Here is a 21,296-nt window from a genome sequence, read left to right on the forward strand (position 1 = left end):
TATACTTGTTGCTGGTGGCTTTGTTGTGCTGTCCCTCCGGCTATAAGGGCTTGCACCCTTGGCTGGGTAAAACTCTGGCTAGCACTCAACATGGCTTCCAGCACCCTAGACACATCGTTCTCTCAACAGCCAGTGCTATCTTCATCTCCAGATAAAACCGTCACTCAAGGGTCAGTCGGTACATTTAACCACTGCCTACCACCTATCTCGGAATACGAATGGGATTTCGGTTGGGAGGAAAATACATTTCCCTTAGCAGATCCGTACGAGGGATTCGAGCAGGTTCCAGCCACTGCTGTTGAGTCTATTGCCCACGACACCACCCTACGCCAGAAACATGAAGACCTGGCTGAATTAGGAAATAAAGTGCAAAAGCTACGACATGATATTTCGGAGCTGCACGACATGTTCTGTAAACGGCTAGATAGCATAGAGAAAAGTATTGCGGTAGCTGATAGCTATGTTAAACATCTGGTGCCTTGGTCGGTCGAGGTCCACGAAAAGTACTCACAGCTACTAGCAATAGCTGCAAAGCAAACGGAGTAAGCAAGAAATCGTGTAGCATAGTCTGATCGATAGAGACATCTAAATATTGTACCTTTCTTGTATTATCTGTCACGACAGTCTAGTATGTGCCAACTTGTTATAAGTACGTTTTACTTTTGAGAATGAACTGCATCTTGCCAGCTACTTGGTTGATTTCAATAACTCAACTGAGTGAACAGCGTAACTGATGATAAGCCAATCGAGATTCATTACAGGCTATCTGACCATGTCAGGCTAGCCGTTCCAGCGGCAGTGACCTGGATATCCTTTCCCCATGATTACATGGTTCCAGTCGATCTGCAACGTGCTTGTTCATATCGCCTCCGTTCACTAATTCCGTCTTGATTGAAACGACTCAAGGCTTTGCAGTCTGCTCGTCTCTGTCGAAATACTGATGACATTGCCTGGAGATAATGAATGAGAACTGCTATTCCTTCTCTGATTTCCATATCCCAGCATGGATTTTGAATTTTGACAAGTCAATAAATGATAGAGGGGAGTCGCGAGATGTGCTTTTGAGTAAGGGTCTCTTTGAATGAAAAATAGGGTTCGTTCAATCGCTATGTAGACCGCGCTTAAATACTGTTTGACCTCCCTCACGTTCTACTCTAGGCAAAATCTTTTAGAGGGCTTAGTTTTCAAAGGTACAGGTCTTTTTCTTTTCTTGCTGTCGTCGCAATGACAAACACTTCTACCCACATAACCCACGGCTTGATGATCCGGTCTGCCAAAATCAGCATCTAGCAGCTGTAGCCTTGTAAACTGCGCTAAGGACTGTGGAAATCCACTGATCCTGTGCTGGACAAGATTGCTGAACTTTAAATAAATAGATATGCGCTGGTCAACATAGTAAGCTTTGAACCGAACGGTCTTGCAGTAATATCCACAAGTAGCGCAAATACTAGACCTATCGATGCGGCCCAAGCTGGTCCCGTCTTCGGTGGTAAATGCAGCATTTGGATATTCTTCTAGAATTCGCTCAACTAGCGCTCGGGTATCTGGACTGCGGCAGCGGATAGAGCCTGAGCAAACTATTAACCGCATCCTCGTGACCGGCTTCACCAAGAGTTCGAAGAAGAAGGAGTTAGCAAAAAGTGCCTGTATAAGACTGGAGAAATCATGGCTCTCGAGAAAGTTCGAAGCTAAGTCTTCTAGCTCTGCCATCTTGCTGACATCATCGAGCAGAGGCTCCTTGCTTAAGGGTATGTTGATGCGGAAGTATTTGTGCCTCTCGTTTCTGGGAACTCCATTCAAATGTTCCTCCCAGCTGCGTTGAGCATCTAAAACAGCATTGAAAAGTCGGAACAAGCGTGGAAAGAAGCGGTCGCGGAAGCCTAGTCTTCTTGAAATGACCTCGGGCGATTCTGGATCACGAGCGAAGCCTGTTCCTATCGAAACAATCATGTCAGGTGCAGTATCCCAGATGGCTTTGGACTCCCACTCAGCCGGGTCGATGGGATTATTGTGCTTCCCCGCACCACCATCTTGTAGGAATCCTAACCCTCGAATGAACTTTGCCGGAAAATATGATGGGGCAGCAGAAGTTGCCCGTGCTCTAGTTAGAGTGAGCTTTTGGAATTCGCAGAAGAAAATAAAAACCTACACTTCGCAGATGAGAGCTTCATCCTCTACGCGAGAAGCCCGATGGTGTTCGTAACCTAAAGCCATGGATTAGTCTCACCCATCAATCTAGGAAGCGGGCTTCTACCTTGCCTAACTCCTACTCCGTTATAGTTTGAAAGAATGCAGAGTCTCGAACTGGACACGGTCATGGTAGTAACCGCTACTTTTGGTCCCGAAATGTGCTCTTCGGATTCTAAGAAGCCAAAAAATGTAGTGTCTGACCCAAAAACCTCTTTCACGCATGCTTCCATCTCGCCAGCTCCGTACATGCTGTCCGTTAGTAAAGCAGTCATAAAGCCGTAGAGTTTTGCTAATATGCTATTTCCGAATGATTGGCTAGGTGAGAAGACACGTTTCGACAGCTTTTTGAAGGTAGCAATGCATTCCGCCATGTTCCGGCGCAAAAGGAACATGAGCACGATTAGGCCACCTGCATTTGACCATCAGTAACTAGCCACTACTAAGTGCAAATATGGGGATGATACTTACCTGTGCTTGTACCTAATGTCAAGTCAAACTCGTCATATATAGGGTATGGGAGCTTTCGATGTTGATCAAGCGCATGTAATATCCTTAGCGTGGATATTCCACGAATACCACCTCCGTCAAGGACGAGCAAACGGCTTCCTGCTGTCGGTGGCTTGAGACGGATTGTTAGGTTACCTTTGGATTGGCACAAAATGCACTGAGAGATGCAGTATGCGTATTCCATGTGGGATAACTTGAATCCAAGCCTGCAAGTGCAGGAATCGCACAGCGCATGTCCACAGCGCAGAATGTGCTCGGGCTTCCGAAACAGACAATAAAGACATAGCTGAGTACTGTACATAGTTGCCCAATTAATAGCGATGTTCTGGAGATTTATTTTGTGTAGCTCCACTGCCGTAAGTGTCTCTTCGTCAACTTTGGAACAAAATTGACTAAAGAGGGCTCTCAACCTTGTACACAAAGCGCTTGGCGAGATGTCCTGATATGGAGACACTGATGAAAAGGCTTTTTCGCAATGTGTTTGGTACAGCAATCCAAAAACGACCGATGGTTTAAAGCCTGCTTGCTGAGATGAAAACATGGTAGCTAGAGTGTGAAGTACTTACGATGCATGCCTGGCGGAAGACTGTCAAGCATGATTGCAGAAGCCATGTATTCCAACGTAGCTTCTTGGCTCATCTGGTTGGTGATGCACAGCCTTAAAAACTTCTGCAAATAGAGCCAGAGATGGTCTTCTACTGGATTGCATTGGCGTGTGGCGAAGATAAAGTTGAATGGTGTGGAGATGCATGATGCAGTGTGTCCTAATGCGGACTCGAAAAAGACGTTGAGATGATAGGCTGAGTAGAGCATCCTAGAGACACTTCTACTTTTCCTTACTATCTCCACGCCGGAAAGTATGGCTCTTTCTAGAGCGAAAAACCGGGAAGATGCAGCCTTGCATCGAAGAGCCGGCAGTACTACGCGTTGAATACTACCAAACGTGGGCAGATCTGAATAGCCTCTGTGCCTGTAGGTGCTGCTAGTGATGAGAATAATCCGAGGCTTCCAGCCCCTTGAAAGTCTAGCATGACTGGTACATCGTTGCAGGAATTGGATACCTTCCTCACGAGTGGAGAAATCATCGAGGAAAAGACAAACAACGTCGATGAACGATAGTAGTAACCTTCCGACGATAATTTCCACAAAAAAATCGGTTTCGCTTGCCGGTGACTCATGTGACAGCCACCTGATCTTATGGAGAGGACGTCCATTTTGCTTCCGCAATGGTTTTTGCTTGCTGCACGCGTTGTCTAGATCTACACTTGCAACCAGAAGCGGATGCTTATTATCTAGCGTTGAATTATCTGCTTCTAGTTGCGCAATACCACGTGATCTTGCATTGGCACGCCCTGGTAATAGCGCTTGGATTGCAGATTCTTTTTCGCGCTTGCCGATCAACAAGACAGTTGAGGGGAAATGGGCATGTGGATTGTAAAGGCTAGCGATGGCGCGTTGCAACGCCCCGCCACACATCAAGAACCAATCAGTTCCAGTCTGAAAGCCGTAAAGCCAGTCTGAACTGTTCCGAGCAGACATGTCTGTACAATAGAGATATAACAGAGCCTATGTACACGCTGTCCCAAGATTTGTCCATATAAATACATTTGGGAGAGAAGCAGCTTCTTGCTAAACGCACTTTTGGGGTGGGCATCAACTGTAATAATATATTTATACATACCTCGAATCTGTCAGAAATTTCACCAAAGAGACCACAACATGTGTGCAAAGTTCGAAAGGTTTCGGTATTACTTGGGTACTGCACAAATAAAAGCATTGAACCTATGCTACAGTGCACCAACTACAGATTTAGATGACTGCGAAGGTTGCTGTATATCCGACTTGCAACATAATCTGCCGGCGCTTATTGGGTTGTCCGATTACCAGGATTGTTTAACCAGAGCAAACATCACTACAGACACATTATATGCTGTCGGACTATCTCCGAAACTTACTCTTCCGAAGGATGTCGAGTTACCATGCCTTCACGGAAGGTTTCGGTTAGAGGCTGTAAAACAAGAGGGGTCGCAGAGTCAAGACAATTGGTGGCTCGTTGATCTTTACACTTCAGGTAACGACACAATCTTCTTGTTCACATGTGCCTGCTAAATAGTCAGCACAGATACTCCCTCAACTACGTTAACCCAGATTCGTCAATTCTATAGACGGCATGCGACTTCCTGTGACGGAGAAAAGTTTCTCCACATTCGGTTCTACAAACGGGAGAAAAACTATGCAGCTGCTTCAAAATGGGAAAGATTATTAGGAACCAAGACAAAAAATATGAAACAAGTGTTGCGGAATGAATGGCTTCGCGATTGTCTTGAGAAACTAGAGCCCTTTCGCTCTCTTTGGATGGGTTTCCAGCTCGGTTCCTTCCCACTTATCTTGAGCTGGCGATGCGCGCAGGTATGACTTCCCAAAATCTAAAGTATATTACATTGCTTAGCTATCCAGGAGATTGAATGCTACCTTGAGAAAATGTATAGAATCTGGTACACAATTACAGGTGGCGAGACTTACTTATGCGACGAATACACAGTTGAAAAACTTGGAGGACTTGCACCTTTGTGGAGTGCTCATGACCGCTCCCTGATCGAGAGCTTGTTTGCCGCAGGGCATATATTTCCTCGCGTACGCGATCCAGCTGTACGCGCTCAGATCTCTCAGAAGGTTCTCACTGTTGAAGGATTCGTCCTAACGTTCCAGACCTTCTTCAAACAAGTCAAGATACTAGGACCTATCATGCACCCTTTGAGAGAGTTGTTTCCTGCAAGTGATTTCTACCCTTCAAGGGGCGAATTCAGCCTAGACTCCAGACATCTTCCCTCAGTAAGAGATATCCTGCTTCAGCGTTGGCGCGAGCGGCCCGAACCAAATAAGCAGCAATATGTGTTACAATACAACGAAATTGATGACCGCTCTGTTGAGTGTAGTGATCCTGGTTTGTATTCGTACTGGCAACTTTGCTTGTATTTGCTTCGCCATTCGCAAGGCCATCAGGGCTTCCCAAAAACACAATACCGGGCAGAGCCGTCTGAGCGTCCTGCATGGGTGGTTCGACTTGGCCAATTTGCGCGCAGGCTTGGGTTTGAGTCTGAGCAGATATCGTTGCTCTGCAATCAAGACCCCAATCTCTCCCAGATCCGTATCCATTTGCTCGAAGAAAGACCTAGTACCTTTTTCTCTGCACCCGCAGACAAGTTCGATGCAGAAGCCCATTCACGCCAAAGAGGTCAAGCGATCTTTGATTATCGCCCGCCTACTGTTACTCCTTTGATGACAACCGATAGTGCGACTGTTATACGAGTGCCCAGGACCCATCCCGAACTATTTCTTCCCACGATATGGAGTGCGCTTACGCAGCAGCCGCGCTACGCTTTGACGGAATATGGAGCGCTTGTGTTGATCTGCTTGTCTTTCTTTGAGGGGTTTGGATCCAACTCTGTCGCCAATGTTGGCGAGGGCCCTCAGCCAGTTCCATCGCTTTTGCGTTCATCATCTGTATACTCAGTGCCCGCATATCCTGATTCTCACCGGGCTAGTATCACATTCTGGCATTTGCCTCAAAGGCGGGACATGAGTCCACTTGCTGAGTACATTTGTGATACAACTATCAAGGATATTGAGAAAGTAGTGAACAACATTCGCGCGCAGGGTCAAGCCCCTTTATTCGCTTTAGTGGATAGCGATGGGCGACTCAGGCTTTGTGACCCCTCGCAGATTTTGTATCGCCGTAAACGATCTAAGCAACCGAAAGATGTTTACTATATATATCGCGAGGAAAACTGCAAGATTTGGATAATGAAAAAGCTCAACAGTTACCGAAAATAGCCTTTATCGCCTTGTATGTAGTATCCGGGCTATTTGAGGCTAAGAAAGGTGACGACGACAACTTCTTTCTTATTGGTATAGATCATCGTTTCCCCGCTCTTATTGAATTCGTTTTTTGAGCCGAAATTTGACCGATCTATCGTATTGGGATGAGGTTTTCACTAATTGTGGCACGGTATAGAGGGTTCACCTCGGGATATGTCCCCATGCTCTTGGATAGCACCCTTGCAAGTTGTTGTGGCACAGCATCAGCATACAGGTATTAAACGTGGCAGAATGTTCTATAGCTGCAAGTGATGTTTGTGCAGGACGCTGTGCGTGCCAAGTGACAAGTTCCTATGCATCGGTCGATAGTCCCAATCACAATGGACAAGAACAAGCAGCGAGTAAAACACGCGTGCAACCGGTGCCGGTTTAAGAAAACAAAGGTAACAATGCTCCTTATCAGACTAAGCAGGACGCTGATATTAGAACTGTGCGACGGGGAGCGTGTTTGCTCTAGGTGTCGAGCCGAGGATTCTTTATGTGATTATAGCAATGATACGGTCCAAGTGCGGAAAAGAGACTCACCGTAAGCGTCTCTAGAAAGATAAACTGGCTATTACTTTAGACTCACTCGTCTTCTAGGGTAGCGCTCCTTGAAGCGCAGAACAGACAACTACGAGACGCAGTTCAGACGCTTTACGAGCATATCCAGGCTGGTCACGAGTTGCCAATCCTGCCAGCGCGGAGTCCGGAAGACAACCGTCCACTTTTGCACGACATCATCGAATATATCAACACACTGCGTGAGAGTACGACAACTATACCAGAACAGGCACAGCCCCAGGTTGTGTTGCCGGAGACGATGCCTACTGTGTCTCTTTTGCAGTCACAGCTAGCAACGCCGCTACCTCTGGCTGTTGCCGTAAGTGTGCCTGATTTGGGCACTTTCGCAGCCACCTCAACGCAGCATAACTTTCCATTTATGGCGTACAACGCATCACAGATGAACTACGAGTGTCTAGAAAGCGAAGTGGACCAACAAGAGCTCTGGACATTGATGGATACAGATCCAGTCGAAGCTGCAAGATTGTACCAGAGCTTTTAGTGTTGCATAACAACGCAAGTGCATATGAATATACAGTAGTCTCGATGGGTACACGTACAGTAGATAGGCTCAAGCAGATAATATTTCATCGCTCTGTTCGTGGCTAGTCTACATATTATCAGAGGTTTCTATGCGTTACGTAGATGCGTCTATATTGTCCGAGCAGAAGCCACGGACTCAGCGTCCTCATGATCCAGATAACCATCCAGAGTGATTCCTGTAGGTTCGCTGTAAGCCTCGATGTCCTCAAAAGCTGTGCCATGAGATGAAGTATCGTCTAAATGCAGATCATCAGCATCGACCGAGTTCCTTGACCCACGCCGGTCCTCCGCAATCTGAACTTCTAATCGCTTGACATCATGGCCAGTGTCTAGGTTCACAATCTCTCTTGTGTGAATTTCCTCCGGCCCTGGACCATCTTCAATGGTAGCGCGAATATAACGGTTGATATCTGCAGTGGCTTCTCTGATCGCTCCGCCGGCGTCATGGAGCTGATCCCTCTGAAGATCCACGGAACGCTTCAGATTTTGGATGCGAGCATCTATTTCCTTCAGGCTAGGGCTCTCTTCCAGTACCCAAACAGCCAAGTCACTTTTTTGATGAGCATAGAAAGCTCCATCGTTTCCACCTGCACTCAACAACGTACTTGACACTTCTGCGCGGCACGCAGCAACCCTTAGCATCAAATTTGCTGTAAATAATAGTTAGTTTCGTTCAATTCCAGGAACCAGACTTGATACATACCCAAGACTATAACACAATTTTTGTCTAGAATGTCAGCAGGCGGCTCGGCGCTCAATGCTTCCAGTCGAAGCGGGCAATGGAGGAAAACGTCTTGGAGGAATTGCTCGTATTTTTCAGAACCCAGAACTTTCGCGATGTGAAGAAGTATCAGAAGTTGGGCAGTAGATAGCGTGTCTGGTCTTAAAGTTCGCACAAGAAAACCGAACGCTACAGTGTGGTGCACACGGGACGTAGAAGGGATCTTGTACCGTTGCACAGTATCAGCCATCTTGAGAAGCGTTTCCAGTGATATGTGAGCATTTGGGATAAAGCAGCCATGAGCCGACTGGCAGATTAGATGGAACGCCACGGGATCTTCATCTGGCAGCTCGATTCTCTCACGTGGCGACGCGTGTTGTGTGAAGAGCTTCTCGAACTCTGGTGATGTTTCTGACATGATTGAAGAGGAAACAAGAAATCGATGTTCTTTAACGAGAATTTCGATATCGCCATGCTCATGTGGATTCATGTTGCTATAAAATAAGTGTGTCAATATCACACAAGATATTTGAGCGATTTGTCTGAAGCTTGTAACAAAGCAGTTTATATACTCAGGTGATGGAGAGAGTTCATGTCAATCACGTGAGTCAGGAGTACTTACACGACAAGCAATTATTCGTCCAGATAAGTCTTCGAAAGGTCGCCAGCCTCTAGAGAATTGTGAAGTCGTCTGGCTATCCCGGATGCCATTGTATGCCATTCGCTCTAGGAGGTCTCGTGTGAGACGGGATTCTGACGCAGAGCTGTCGCTTTCCACTGCTGCATGAGAACTTTTCTTCGTCTAGCCATGTCTGTTGGATTTTTTATGGCATCTGCCGGTTGGTGGCGTTAATGCCGTCGATCTCAGCAACTACGCCGCTTGTACCAGCGTCAATCACACCAATGAAACAGCTTCCGACGTTCCGGTCACGCGTGTGATAGCAATCATTGACATTCTGGGCCTGCATCTTCCGCGCGGCCCGTAATGTTCCGGGCGTTTACATCCATTTAGATCAATCGTCGGCCTATAAACGCTTCGGGAGATGGTATGTGCCATGTACGTACTTGGAATGTTTGGGTGGCTCAATAATCACATCACCGTGCTATTCGGGCCGGTAGGAACAATATAGACGCTAAACCCAAATAGATACACCACAGCTTACGATCTGTGGAGGTCAAGCCACAATCCCTCGCATAACTAGCTAAACATTGTATTGTATGTTATACTTCATCGGCACAGCAAACAACAACAGGTGATGATGAAATCTTGTTCTCTTGGCTTCTATCTGAGACACATCTTACCCGATTTTGTGATAGTTGCGTCTGTATCAGTTATGGTCACATCCTTTAGTTCCTCCCTCAGTTGCGATACTCGGGTAGAGCTGATTCCACAATTATCACTAGGGATACGAATTATTGGCGCTGACGTTAGAGCCTTGTGGAGGAACGGTACAGACGGTGCTGTATCCTCAGCTGAAGGAATCTCTAGCGCGGTAGGGAAAAAGGTTAGCAACGGGTCAAATGCTCTGCGAAGCAAGCGATGGTATACTACAATTAGTCCTGTGGTAAACAACATAACGCATGCTTGCCCGATGCACCGAGCGTTGCCTTGCGAGTCACGTACGAGAAGGAATAGTGCTAACAGACAGGCTTGCATAAGGTACAAACCTACTAGCAGATGCTTCAATGCTTTGGGATAGAAGAGGCCTCCGTGGTCCTGTTGAGTGATAAGTATACTTGGGCTGGAGTAAACGATCCAGAACAAACTAATGATGATAACCTGAAACGGGATGATAATTGGTGAGATGATAGCGTAGAGAATGCCTGTCTTTCTCAGCGTAAGCTATACTCATGTAATATTTGTAATGTAAACGCCTACCAATGCAGGAAAGATTTGTGAAGGTGGGTACGAAGGTACCCCATTGGATTTCTTCACCCTTTCTCCGTATCATCATCTGTGTGACTGACTTGTCCAAAATTGGGCTAAGAAATAATTTCCCAAATAAACGATCTACCCTTAACAAAGAGTTGGCGCTGATCGATAGCCCCTGCAAAACGATATACGAAATGAAGTAGTTGCTGGCTTTTGGCAGGTTTTTAGCCAAGGTTGCAGGTAGCGGAGCTCCACCAGCTATTTCGTTTGCAATAGCAGTCAGTCCCGCAGATAACGATACCACAAGCGTGACCTGAATAAAAAGGAAATAGAAGTAATAATCTTGGATCTTTAAGTCAACGTGGCTTCTGATTGGGATACCCTGTTTTCGAACAAGGTAGTCTAGTACGGTAACAAATGTTTTCATTAGTATGGCCACCAGGATGGGTGGTAGCACACCTTGTAACAGGCCTAATAGGGATTCTGGGAGTTCGCTGATCCAGCCCAGCCATGACACAGCCTGGCTCATGTAGATGATCTGGGAGAGGAGCCCTGCCAGAGCTACTGGCACAACGCAGGCAGTTGCGGTTACTCCAATAAGCACATTTGAAAGTACAGTGCGTACAGTCCTGTTACTCCAACTGATGTTGATATTGCTCCATATCACATCATCAACTGATAAAGGTAATGTTCGAGGGGTCATGTAACCCGAGTTTGTGTGGATTACCGTTTGACATACGATCTGGGCCGCAATCGGACTGGAAAACGTAATGAATGCTGACCGCAACAACGGAAACTCGTCTCTTTTTGTACGATAGGCCTGCATCTTCTCACCGGTTTTACGAAGTTCTTCCCGATAGAACATTGTAGTGTCGACCTTTTCGTGTCCCAGCCAGGTAAGGATATTCATGACATTCCGCAGTTGGTAGCACATGCGCCTGCTCACTTTGGGAAAACTTGACCACTTAGATCTCTTCTCTACACCAGCTCTACAGGCCTTCCTCATATTAGCGGTCTCTGCCGTCTCGAGGGCTTCAGCCAAGCGTTTCCGCTTAGCTGCTAGCTTGGAGATCGCGCTATAGTCACGATTGAAATAGATTGTAGTGATATCTGCAGGAAAGACCTGCAGCTGAGATGCAAGAGTCTTTTCGGACATCCAGTTTTCTGGTATAGAGTCGATCAGCACTGTGCGTAATGTGATATTTGGCGAGCGTTGTCGAGCTGCAACGTAAAAGGCAAGCTCGTTCCAGATAATCCAGCAGACATATGCCGTAAATAGTAAACTTAGTACGAGATGAACCCAGTAACGGTCAGCTTGATCAAGGCCAACATTTGACCATCCTAGTGTATCGAGCCCACTAACTCCGCTTTCAGCATTCTTTCCATTGGTGTAATTTAGCGAAACAAGAATAGGCGTGATAAGAATTGAAGCCGGAATGAATATTAGAAGCAGAGACCGCAGGTACCGGCGGAAGAAGTATCTATCGAAGTGCTTAATTTCGCAGTCAAATCGGAGAATATCGGTTGTGATGTGTTCTTTCCAGCTTGTAATAGTGTTCCTTGTATATGAAGGAGCGTTGTTACTGTCTCAATTAGCGTGGTGGCAGAGAGGAGGTGACCAGCATACTAGATATCGGGGAAGCGTGTGCGGATTGTGAGGAACAGGATGACTTCTAGTAGGAACATGATTACAGAGAGGGAGATGGAAGCTATGAATGAGCTTAAAGAGGCACCATAGAGTTGCTTAGCTTTTGAAAATGATCTCTCAAATGTGTCGTCCATAGTTCTGGTCTAGGTTAATGTTCTGTCCCTATGCTACCAAGTCTCAAATAGAACGGATTGATCTTGAGCGGCGAAGGCTTCTTTGACTTACGTCTCTCTTGTACACTGATCCAGGAAAGGGCTAGCGTGGAAAGCACGAGGTCTTTGAACTCTGGTGCTTTCCACGCTAGGCCAGATTGATCCTGAGCAGCGAAGGCTTCTTTGACTTACGTCTCGCTTGTACATTGATCCAGAAAAGGGCTAGCGTGGAAAGCACCAGAGTTCAAAGACCTCGTGCTTTCCACGCTAGGCCAGATTGATACTAAGCGGTGAAGGCTTCTTTGACTTATATCTCTCTTGTAAACTGATCCAGGAAAGGGCTAGCGTGGAAAGCACAAGGTCTTTGAACTCTGGTGCTTTCCACGCTAGGTCAGATAGGGTTGTACCTAGTATGATGTGGCGGCCACCTGCCAAGAAGCAAGCGCATCCGGTACGGACCGAACTGGCCCGGCGGCGGAAGACAGGCTATAGTGTTTGTGCCGGAAGCTCTACGTAATAGACTGTGTTTACTCTGGTATTATATTTAATTGCACGACTCTAGCTGCTAAGTCTACGTAAAACATCTGCATATTCAACTTTTCAGCATGGTTGATCGGAACAGATCTTTATCTTCAGCACTAGACTTGATCAAGGTGGGTACATGCTATTCAAAAGAACCTCAAAACTGAAGTTTCTAACTGATGAAAGCGTTTTGTAGAGAACTGGTTGCAAGCTAGTAATGCATTTGATCGCGATGACCTTGCAGCTTTAGTAGATGCGCTAGACTGCTTAAAGAAGGACGCTCAGCAGAAATTGTCCATGAAAGAAGCCACCAAAGCAGGCATACAATCCAATAAACGGCTTGTAAGCACAGGCGGCGCTAACCAAGGGGTGCGGAGGTCTTCCCGTCGCATTGCATCCGCTCCTCGGCTTGCTTCAGCAGCTTCACTTTTCGTCAATGAACACGAGGCAGAGTCTGAGTCTAGTGACGAAGACAATGGAGCATCTCCAGAAACATCTGCCGAAACAAGCTCCGTTGAACATGCCACGATGGTTGCAGCTGTGGGAACCTCGTTTGAGAATGCGTCTTCTTTAGGCGAAAGTCCGATACCAGACCTTCATAGGGCCGAGCTAGTGGAAGCGGGACACACTTTTGAGCCAGGAACATCACCTTCTATGCTCTGTGCAGCAGCCGTCGTCAATCACCAATATGAGCACACAGCTTCTCAATCAGCGCCAGCGCTCAGTCTATCTAATGCACAACCATATCAATCTCCCTTTAACACAACTTACGGGGTGGTAGAAGGATTGAGTCACGGCCAACAACAGGCTGGGATCGAATCTCCACCTCGTGCTTCTTCCAATGGGCTACATCAAGGCCTGGCAGAGCAAGACGCGTCGATCTCGCAGGCACGTGAAATGCATCTCCAAGTTGGCGACGAAGAGGAACTTGGAATGCACGATGCAGCCAGTCCACAATTCTTCAATGATGCGTTTGAAGACTTGTTTGGAAGCTCCTTACAGAATGAGTCGGAGATGAACTTTACAGACACTTCGGTGGGCTACATTGACGTCGGAGAGGCTGCAGTGGGCTACATGGACGTCGAAGAGGCTGCAGTGGGCTACATGGACGTCGAAGAGGCTATAGTAGACTGCCAGGAGGAACATGCGGCTGACCGGCATCACACACAAAGCTTCGCTCAGGATCCGATATTTCAAAGCTATCTGGATTTTGCCTGTCGCTTAAACTTCCAACTTCCACACGAAACGCCAGAACATACAGACCAGGTAGAAGTTCGAGAACTCCTTTCGCCTCTGGTAGAAGGGACACCCCTTACATCAAAGCTCCTCCACGGCTTGATCTACTTATTGGTTCCCGGTCCGCTTCGTGTACTAGAACTTGACTCCGGAGTATGTGATGGGGAACTTTTACCAAATGAGAGCTTAGTTGACAACTTTGCATTAATTTTCTCTCAAAGCACGAATGGTCTCTGCCTCCTAGTGTTAGGAGATGCCGAGAAAAAGACATTGTTGGTTCTTAGCAGCCGCCCAGCGAACCTGCCAGCCATGAATACTTTACATCCTAAGATTTCTGAATGGAGGACAAAGCACATTGACGTACGTAACACTCTCGTACTCACCTTTGTATCAGCTAACGTTTTAAAGCCTTATGAAGTTGCGCCATATGTAGAAAGCAGCCTTCTTTCCGTTTGGATAGCAGAGGCTTACTTTTGTCAACGGCCGCTTACGAATGTTCCATCCTCACGTTGTCTGCGCTTACGGTTTCTAGGAGAGCTTTTAGCGCCTTCTCAGCGGGACTTCATACTTGGGAAATGGGGCATCTCTAGCAAACTAGCAGCCTCTCAGCAAGTTGACACTAGATCAGTTATGGCGCATACAGAGATACAAGCACAAGAGAACGATATTTTCGTAGCCAATCTCGAAGGCTTTGATTCCGACGCGCTGCATAAAGTTCTCTGTCAGCGACCTGCTGAGATCCCCCGTGGGCGTTGTCTAAGAATCCTACAATGTGTACACGAGATAGGTTGTCCCTACATTCTCGAATCCCTGAAACTAGCTTTTACCCAAAAACACGAGGGTCATTCACAGGAAGCCGTACAGCAACCTATCGTTGAGAAGCTTTTTCACATTCACCTTTATTTGGATCGTCAGGAGACTCAGAACCACCTTCTCGTTGCCAGGAGTCGATATGTAAAATATTGTTACTTCGAAACATATCTTCTAGCTGTTGAAGCACTTCGTAAAGAGAAGCGCGATGGCACCCGAGAAAACAAGAAGATATCAGCTCTGAAAAAAACGACTAGCTTCAAGCTAGGCCTCTGTAATGAACTACCGCCCACGCCACATAGTGACGAGATTCATCGTATATACGAAGATTTCAGCCCCGTAGAAAAGAAACGAAGGGCTGAGGATATGGTTAAAAACGAGATTTCTAAGAAGGTAGCGAAGGTTTACAGAGTCGAGGAGAAGTGCATTCGACGTGATATCAATAGGTACATTAGGGAAGGGAGAGTGCTACACTACATCTTGCAAGGAGGAGTAGTTTTGAATCCAAGCTTACTTCTTCTGTTTCCAAGTTTTGGGACTAACCCGCCTTCTTTAAGTACAGCTAGGCTTGGAATTGAGCTAAAAGAGGCTGAGGAAAAGAGTCTGAACAAACCTATCGAGGTAAAAGAGTACGTGACAACTTTCTCTATGAGCAGATAACTATTAACAGCAGCAAATAGCATCGAGAGATTGACAAAAGCTGAGGCAATTTGGTTCGGTAAAGTTCTACAGGCTAGGCCAGGGCTACTAGAGGTGGTACCAAAAACAATCCTAGATCTAATTTCTGATAGCCCTACCGAAGCTCTGGATCTTCACGAGCTAGATGCGAATCGTTTCAGAGATAGGCCTCTTAGTTTCTTTGTAGGATAGAATGTAAGATTTATACCCATTGGGATTAGCTTATCGTCTTGGTGGAGCCTGCTAAGAGAACCGAATGTATCAGCCGAGTTTTTCTCTCTCTATATAACCCTCTATTTCTCTGTCAAACTCCGACATTCACATTTTCCATACATTTCTCTCATACATATCTTCCAATTATTTGTTCATTCTAGCTACCGAGCTGTCACGAAACATGACTCAGGTTTCGAAGATGAAACCCGATTCTGTCAGCCGTGAGGCTAACCAGGACATGTGGTCTTGCTTGGGTGCTATAAAAATCAACCAGGCGAACTTGCTTGTGTTCTGGGAAAGCTCGTGGCATTCGGCACCAGAATACCATGCACTTAGTGCAAGTGGACACAAAGGATGGCTTGTTCATGCCCGAAGCGATGACATGCTACTCATTGCTTGGGAGCCTACTATCGAAAAGAGATCGTCTCAACGCTCGCCTCTCAGTCTTCTGTACGAACCTGCCGTGGAAATTCGAAAGAACCGACCTGGCCTTCTCGGATTCGTTGCGACCAAAACTATACTTGACGCTTCAAGGTCAGGGAAACGCCATCTTGCTTTCTTAGCCTATTGGAGGGTCACCCCTACAACGAAGGAGCACTTTTTGCATCTTGAAAAAACATTTTCCACCCACAGAGGTCATATTGTATACGAAGAGGGTGACAGAGTTTGGGTCCAATGGGAACCTACATGGGTACTCTACAAAGATCTAGACGGGAAAAAGCAAACGCAGCTCCTACGGTTGTCTCGTGATCCTGAAAAACTGCTACGTTACTTCCACAAAGCAGTGGTTGCTTATTCTACACTCCCCATGGTTGAGAAGCGGATCAGATAGAAGGCTATTTATGAAATAGAGCTATGTCTTGTTGCCATTCATGGATCTTAATCTCTACTTCAAATAAAACTCGATAAACACTGACACTTCTATGCAGCCTGAGTTCATCAACACTGTAAAGGACCTTATCCTCTGCACACTTAATGACTACGCTTACTCTACTATGTAAAAGGACATGGCCTAAGAGATTCATGGTTTTTATCATCTTTTCTCATAGTTTGTTAAGCTCATGAAATTAGTCTTCAAATGTTTTGGTAGATACAATTTGCAGGAAAAGCTCTTATTCAAGCTTCTGGCTCTGTATATAGGTTTTCTACTATCAAGGTTTGCATCTAGGCTATGAAAGCCAAAAAAAAGTGCGGTCAATACGTTGTGAAAGAGATGACTAGGATCGAATGCTTTAACGATCTTTTATTCAACGATAAGATTTCTCGTCGATCTACTACACATGAGAATAATATGTTCCCATTATTCTTCAGAAGGCCTCTATTCAGAACATCGTATGGCTGGCGAAACCACTGATCCAAGCAACATCTTGCGCAAGAAATCCCCAGTGATCGTGAGTGGGGACAAAACATCGGGTAGCTCGATGTAGTTACAGAAGCCTCTATCGCTATTGTCGCGATAGGTCAGCTTGCGCCAGGTGTTGCCAGCGCCAGTGTTGGGCAGACTGACAAAGCAAATGCCATGGGAATCCATCCTTTGCGAGTTCTTACTCTTTCTGCTTCTGCAGATTGCCTTGTGAACCCCGACGCTTGCCTCTGACAGAAGATCTATATGAGTTTGCGGTACCGTGCCCTTGACTACAATGATGTCGATCTTTGAGCCAAGTCCACTCCCCGAAGATTGTTTGGCGTCTGTGAATACCTGAAGTGCAACATTGGTCAACCCAATACCAGTTCCAGCATCGTATGACGTTTTCATTAGGTTTTCGTAGTTATGGACCGCGAAACTAAGGGGAACAGGTTCCATATATCGTGGAAGTAGGTCTCTAGCTTTCAGATTTATCTTTTCCTTTAAAGCCTGGCTGGAAGATTCATCCACTAAATTGTAACTGCTATAGGCGTCCTCAATCGTCTTAGTCATCTCTTCAGTGGTACTTCTTCTGTCGTAGCCCGCATGCAGCTCTTGTAGGAAGGTCTTGTTATCTTGGAAGCAGACGTCGTCCTCAGCCCGAACTATGTTGAACCGGTAGCCTTCAGGCGTTTTTCGAAAGGCACTCCGCCAGTCGGAATTCTCATGTTGTAAGCTACCGGCTTGGATTAGGTATTCAATCCACAATTGAATGCCTTGATGCAGTGTCTCAATCCTGGTGAGCTTCAACAAGTTCTCCACATCTCCGGTCGGATACCGGAGTGGCCGATTTGGAAAAACTACAGTAGCACTTCTCGGCTTGACGCGGTCGAAGATGGATTTCAAGACAATCAAAAGGTCGTATTGCAATTTCCAGTAGTCCGGCATATCCTCATGTAAGTAAACCTTGAAGCTTCTTTCAGTCACTTGTGCCTGAAATTCCCCATTGTTAATCAAGGTTGACAGGAAATCGTTTGTCTGCTTCTGTGCTGTGGCTGAAAGCTGAACATGGGATGGCCCGCGAACAGTAGGTCCCTCTTCTATAATATGAACTTTAGAGCTAAAGCACCCCATGCTTAGGAATGATGGAATATGAAGCTGATGTTTTTGCAAGAGGAGTGCGGCCGCTTATGCATTTTCAACTATCATACGGCCCACAGGAGTCACACCCGTTACGTACTAGCTAAACCATGCATGACTTCCTTTACTATATAAAGCAGCATAAAATTTCTGTTTTCGCATGCAACTACATTCCGAAAGCTCCTTTCCTCCATTTCCAAACGTCTGGAATGTACCTCAAATCTGCTTGGGCTTTGATCCCTATAGGATTAGTGCGTCCGCATGTCTTTGTGGGCGATCCTGCTCCATTCCAATGGGACCTTCAAGTGACAAAGCTCATTATGCCAATGAATGGTGATAAAAACTACCAGGGTCCCGAATGGGGTCAGCAACCCTTCCCTTGCAAAGGCCATCATAGAGACGGAACTCGTAAAGAGACTTATACAACTACAACTTGGTATACTGGAAGTAGGGTGACGTTCCAGTGTGTCAGCTTCAACGGAAATACTCTAAGAGGATGACTTACAGTGTATCTATAGGATCTACGACTCTACCAATACAACTGGCGCTAGCATGCATGATCCGGGTGCAGCTCATTCGGGGGGCTCTTGCCAGGTATCATTCTCCTACGATAACGGAGAAACTTGGATTGTCGTTCAGAGCTGGGAGGGAAACTGCTTGCGCGTACGTAAGGGTCAAGAAGGGCAAATTACGAACTCCTATGACACTGACCAAAGCTACTCTTTTATCATTCCTACTTCCTTGCCCGGAGCAGACATGGTTATTTTTGCATGGTAGGTCAGATAATACCATTATAACGCACTGCTGACTCAACAGGACTTGGCTGAATTCATCTGGTAACCGAGAGTTCTATATGTCATGCTCACCTGTTCGGTTGATAGCAGCAAGATCCCCGACGAAGATTCCATCTGGCTATCATATGTTTATTGCCAACCTCCAGGAAACCCCAGAAACACCAGACTCACAGCATCCAGTGTGGTCTCGGTGCTTTGTTCCGCAAAATGTGTGGGTTCGCTACCCCCAACGGTACAAAGGCATCAATCCACCAATCGTAGCCGATACACTTCCAAATAACAGCCAAATCCGCCATTTAGAGCTTGGAGACGATGGGGGATTGTGCGGCTCAGACAATAAAGAAAGGGTCAAAGCTCTTGCACTTCAATCTAGTTGAAGCATCTTTAAAGTTGCGCTACTCGAGCATGTGCAAGTTTGCTTCGAGTATGGAAAAATACAATTTTCATTTATATAACCATTTCATTTAGATTGTTCATAGTTCTTCACTCTATGCAGATGACTTCTCTGTTCTCTTCGTGAAATGCGTTCATTGCTACACCGTCAAATAAGGTGTTGAAATAGGTGCAGTTTGCCATATTGTGTCAGCGCTATATTTTCTATCTTTGAAGCCTCTTTTATCTGTTCTAGTTAGCTTATACCGTGGTGTTACATCCAAAATTGACGCCACATTTATCCATGACTGCATCATAGGTATAAGAACAGGATTCCCTACTACTGACCAAAAGTTATCTTGCACGCATCATAAGCGCTGGAACATTTCCAGCTCCAACAAGCCCCTATTCTTGGGCTTTTCTACCGGTTTCATGGGGCATAATACCAAGCAAAGTCTTTGTTCTCTGTGCGGTAAGCGCCGATCTAGTCGCGCCCAACACGCTCAAGATGTTCAAGTCTGTTCAAGAAAGACATGCGCCAAGACTCAACGCCTTCTAGAGAGAGCTCTAAGAGACAGCAGCAGCCTAGTTATCAAGGTGTATCACTACTACCATGTTAGTTATATGAACAAGGATGCGTCCAATTGTGTACACTATAATAGTTGTGGTCTTCATGCCAAGGAAGCTCCCGATATCGAAGAGCTCATCGAACTGCCCGAGAATATTGCAAGACCGCGGCCCAACGCACACCGGTACTAGAACCTTTAGGTGTAACGTCCATCCCTGAGTGCTGGGACACCCGCCGTGCTGGGACAAATGAGGGGTACTTTGACTTTCAGCACTTCGCTTTCTGCGCGCACGCTAAAAATCTCGAGAAAACTATGATAGTCGTACACTAGAGCTATCTATTAACCCATTTTAACACAGCTAACTAAAAATTACATTGCTATTGCTGCTCTTCCTGCGTAAGTTACAGCAGACTATCCTTCCGTGTATAATAGCATTGCTTTACTACAGCGCTATATAGAAGCTTGTAGAGCCTAAAAAACTCTAGAAGATTACAGCTATGTCTGAAAGACCTTGCAATTACGCAGTAAGCTACGTTTAGCCTTGTAGCGCCTGCAATGCCCGTGTTTATGCAAAATCGCGGTCGTGATCGGTACCTCGGTTCGCGCTAAGCGGCTCTGCACATCTTATATAATCACCGTTGCGTAATGTATCGCTAGCGGCTTTTAGGGCTGTGGCGCAGCACTAGTGGGCGGTCTAGACATGAACTCGAACGCGGACGTCGCTCTTGAGAGAAATTGTTAATAACAAGACCTCTACTACTTAGACAGCGATTGTTTGCTCTAAAATAGAGAATCTACACTAGTTATACTTTGTATTAAAGCGAATCTGTATAACTATAGTACTAGAGAATCCTAAGCAGAACCACACGACCAGATGCAAGCCCTAGACAAGCTCTGTCCTCGCGTACAGTGGTTAAGTTTGATCGATACTCTGGAGGAAGCCATAAGTAACGTTGTTGGTTGCGTAATATCCACTGATTCTGCACTAGAATGTACGAGGACTGCTGCGTCGGCCTCAAGAGCGATGTACCAACAGAGGCTTGAGGCAAAGGAATATCGCCTTGGTTTGTGTGTAGTACCTGGCCATTTGGTGAGAAATTGATATAAGTGATGTACCGAGAAAAGCTTTTAAGCGTGCTGCAACACGTCCCTGTCGCCGCCTCCCACAGCCGTACTGTCTTGTCCCAAGATGCTGACGCGACCAGCTGCCCGTCTGGCGAGAAGGCTACCGCGGTGACATAGTCGGAATGGCCCTCGAGCGTGCTGCGACACGTCCCTGTCGCCGCCTCCCACAGCCGTACTGTGTTGTCTTCAGATGCTGACGCGACCAGCTGCCCGTCTTGCGAGAAGGCTACCGCGGTGACATAGGAGGAATGGCCCTCGAGCGTGCTGCGACACGTCCCTGTCGCCGCCTCCCACAGCCGTACTGTCTTGTCTTCAGATGCTGACGCGACTAGCTGCCCGTCTGGCGAGAAGGCTACCGCCCTGACATAGGAGGAATGGCCCTCGAGCGTGCTGCGACACGTCCCTGTCGCCGCCTCCCACAGCCGTACTGTCTTGT

At 46.5% G+C, this 21,296-nt stretch overlaps 10 protein-coding genes across 10 annotated transcripts in view; 5 read left to right on the plus strand and 5 right to left on the minus strand.

Annotated features, from left to right (window-relative positions):
* Nucleotides 1–90: 90 nt before the first annotated feature.
* SETTUDRAFT_36337 (uncharacterized protein) lies at nt 91–546 on the plus strand (the record flags this gene model as incomplete). Its single annotated transcript, XM_008023095.1, has 1 exon — nt 91–546. One exon carries the CDS (start codon nt 91–93, stop codon nt 544–546), a length of 456 nt encoding a protein of 151 aa, XP_008021286.1.
* Nucleotides 547–824: 278 nt separating this feature from the next.
* Nucleotides 825–4,236, minus strand: SETTUDRAFT_158343 (uncharacterized protein; the record flags this gene model as incomplete). The annotated part of the gene is made up of 4 exons (XM_008023368.1): nt 825–926; nt 1,234–2,099; nt 2,228–2,599; nt 3,264–4,236. 4 exons carry the CDS (start codon nt 4,234–4,236, stop codon nt 825–827), a joined length of 2,313 nt encoding a protein of 770 aa, XP_008021559.1.
* Nucleotides 4,237–4,416: 180 nt separating this feature from the next.
* SETTUDRAFT_36339 (uncharacterized protein) lies at nt 4,417–6,531 on the plus strand (the record flags this gene model as incomplete). The annotated part of the gene is made up of 3 exons (XM_008023096.1): nt 4,417–4,768; nt 4,811–5,106; nt 5,155–6,531. 3 exons carry the CDS (start codon nt 4,417–4,419, stop codon nt 6,529–6,531), a joined length of 2,025 nt encoding a protein of 674 aa, XP_008021287.1.
* Nucleotides 6,532–6,896: 365 nt separating this feature from the next.
* SETTUDRAFT_36340 (uncharacterized protein) lies at nt 6,897–7,621 on the plus strand (the record flags this gene model as incomplete). Its single annotated transcript, XM_008023097.1, has 4 exons — nt 6,897–7,102; nt 7,159–7,325; nt 7,349–7,438; nt 7,470–7,621. 4 exons carry the CDS (start codon nt 6,897–6,899, stop codon nt 7,619–7,621), a joined length of 615 nt encoding a protein of 204 aa, XP_008021288.1.
* A 149-nt stretch (nt 7,622–7,770) lies between these two features.
* SETTUDRAFT_158344 (uncharacterized protein) lies at nt 7,771–8,873 on the minus strand (the record flags this gene model as incomplete). Its single annotated transcript, XM_008023369.1, has 2 exons — nt 7,771–8,312; nt 8,366–8,873. 2 exons carry the CDS (start codon nt 8,871–8,873, stop codon nt 7,771–7,773), a joined length of 1,050 nt encoding a protein of 349 aa, XP_008021560.1.
* A 792-nt stretch (nt 8,874–9,665) lies between these two features.
* Nucleotides 9,666–12,038, minus strand: SETTUDRAFT_102010 (uncharacterized protein; the record flags this gene model as incomplete). Its single annotated transcript, XM_008023370.1, has 3 exons — nt 9,666–10,090; nt 10,257–11,839; nt 11,884–12,038. The coding sequence occupies 3 exons, from the start codon at nt 12,036–12,038 to the stop codon at nt 9,666–9,668; spliced, it is 2,163 nt and encodes a 720-aa protein (XP_008021561.1).
* A 623-nt stretch (nt 12,039–12,661) lies between these two features.
* SETTUDRAFT_101954 (uncharacterized protein) lies at nt 12,662–16,347 on the plus strand (the record flags this gene model as incomplete). The annotated part of the gene is made up of 5 exons (XM_008023371.1): nt 12,662–12,709; nt 12,765–14,086; nt 14,438–15,245; nt 15,330–15,485; nt 15,715–16,347. The coding sequence occupies 5 exons, from the start codon at nt 12,662–12,664 to the stop codon at nt 16,345–16,347; spliced, it is 2,967 nt and encodes a 988-aa protein (XP_008021562.1).
* Nucleotides 16,348–16,833: 486 nt separating this feature from the next.
* Nucleotides 16,834–17,433, minus strand: SETTUDRAFT_101477 (uncharacterized protein; the record flags this gene model as incomplete). The annotated part of the gene is made up of 1 exon (XM_008023372.1): nt 16,834–17,433. One exon carries the CDS (start codon nt 17,431–17,433, stop codon nt 16,834–16,836), a length of 600 nt encoding a protein of 199 aa, XP_008021563.1.
* Nucleotides 17,434–18,209: 776 nt separating this feature from the next.
* SETTUDRAFT_36346 (uncharacterized protein) lies at nt 18,210–19,171 on the plus strand (the record flags this gene model as incomplete). Its single annotated transcript, XM_008023098.1, has 3 exons — nt 18,210–18,463; nt 18,519–18,773; nt 18,817–19,171. 3 exons carry the CDS (start codon nt 18,210–18,212, stop codon nt 19,169–19,171), a joined length of 864 nt encoding a protein of 287 aa, XP_008021289.1.
* A 1,406-nt stretch (nt 19,172–20,577) lies between these two features.
* SETTUDRAFT_102068 (uncharacterized protein) overlaps nt 20,578–21,296 on the minus strand; it is a gene marked incomplete at both ends in the record, with an annotated part of 5,133 nt that continues 4,414 nt past the window's right edge. Inside the window, one exon of the mRNA XM_008023373.1 lies at nt 20,578–21,291. Within this exon, the coding sequence (XP_008021564.1) occupies nt 20,578–21,291 (714 nt within the window). The remainder of the gene's footprint in view (nt 21,292–21,296) is intronic.

Source organism: Exserohilum turcica (genome assembly GCF_000359705.1).
Source record: "Exserohilum turcica Et28A unplaced genomic scaffold SETTUscaffold_10, whole genome shotgun sequence".
Classification (NCBI taxonomy): Eukaryota; Fungi; Ascomycota; class Dothideomycetes; order Pleosporales; family Pleosporaceae; genus Exserohilum; species Exserohilum turcicum.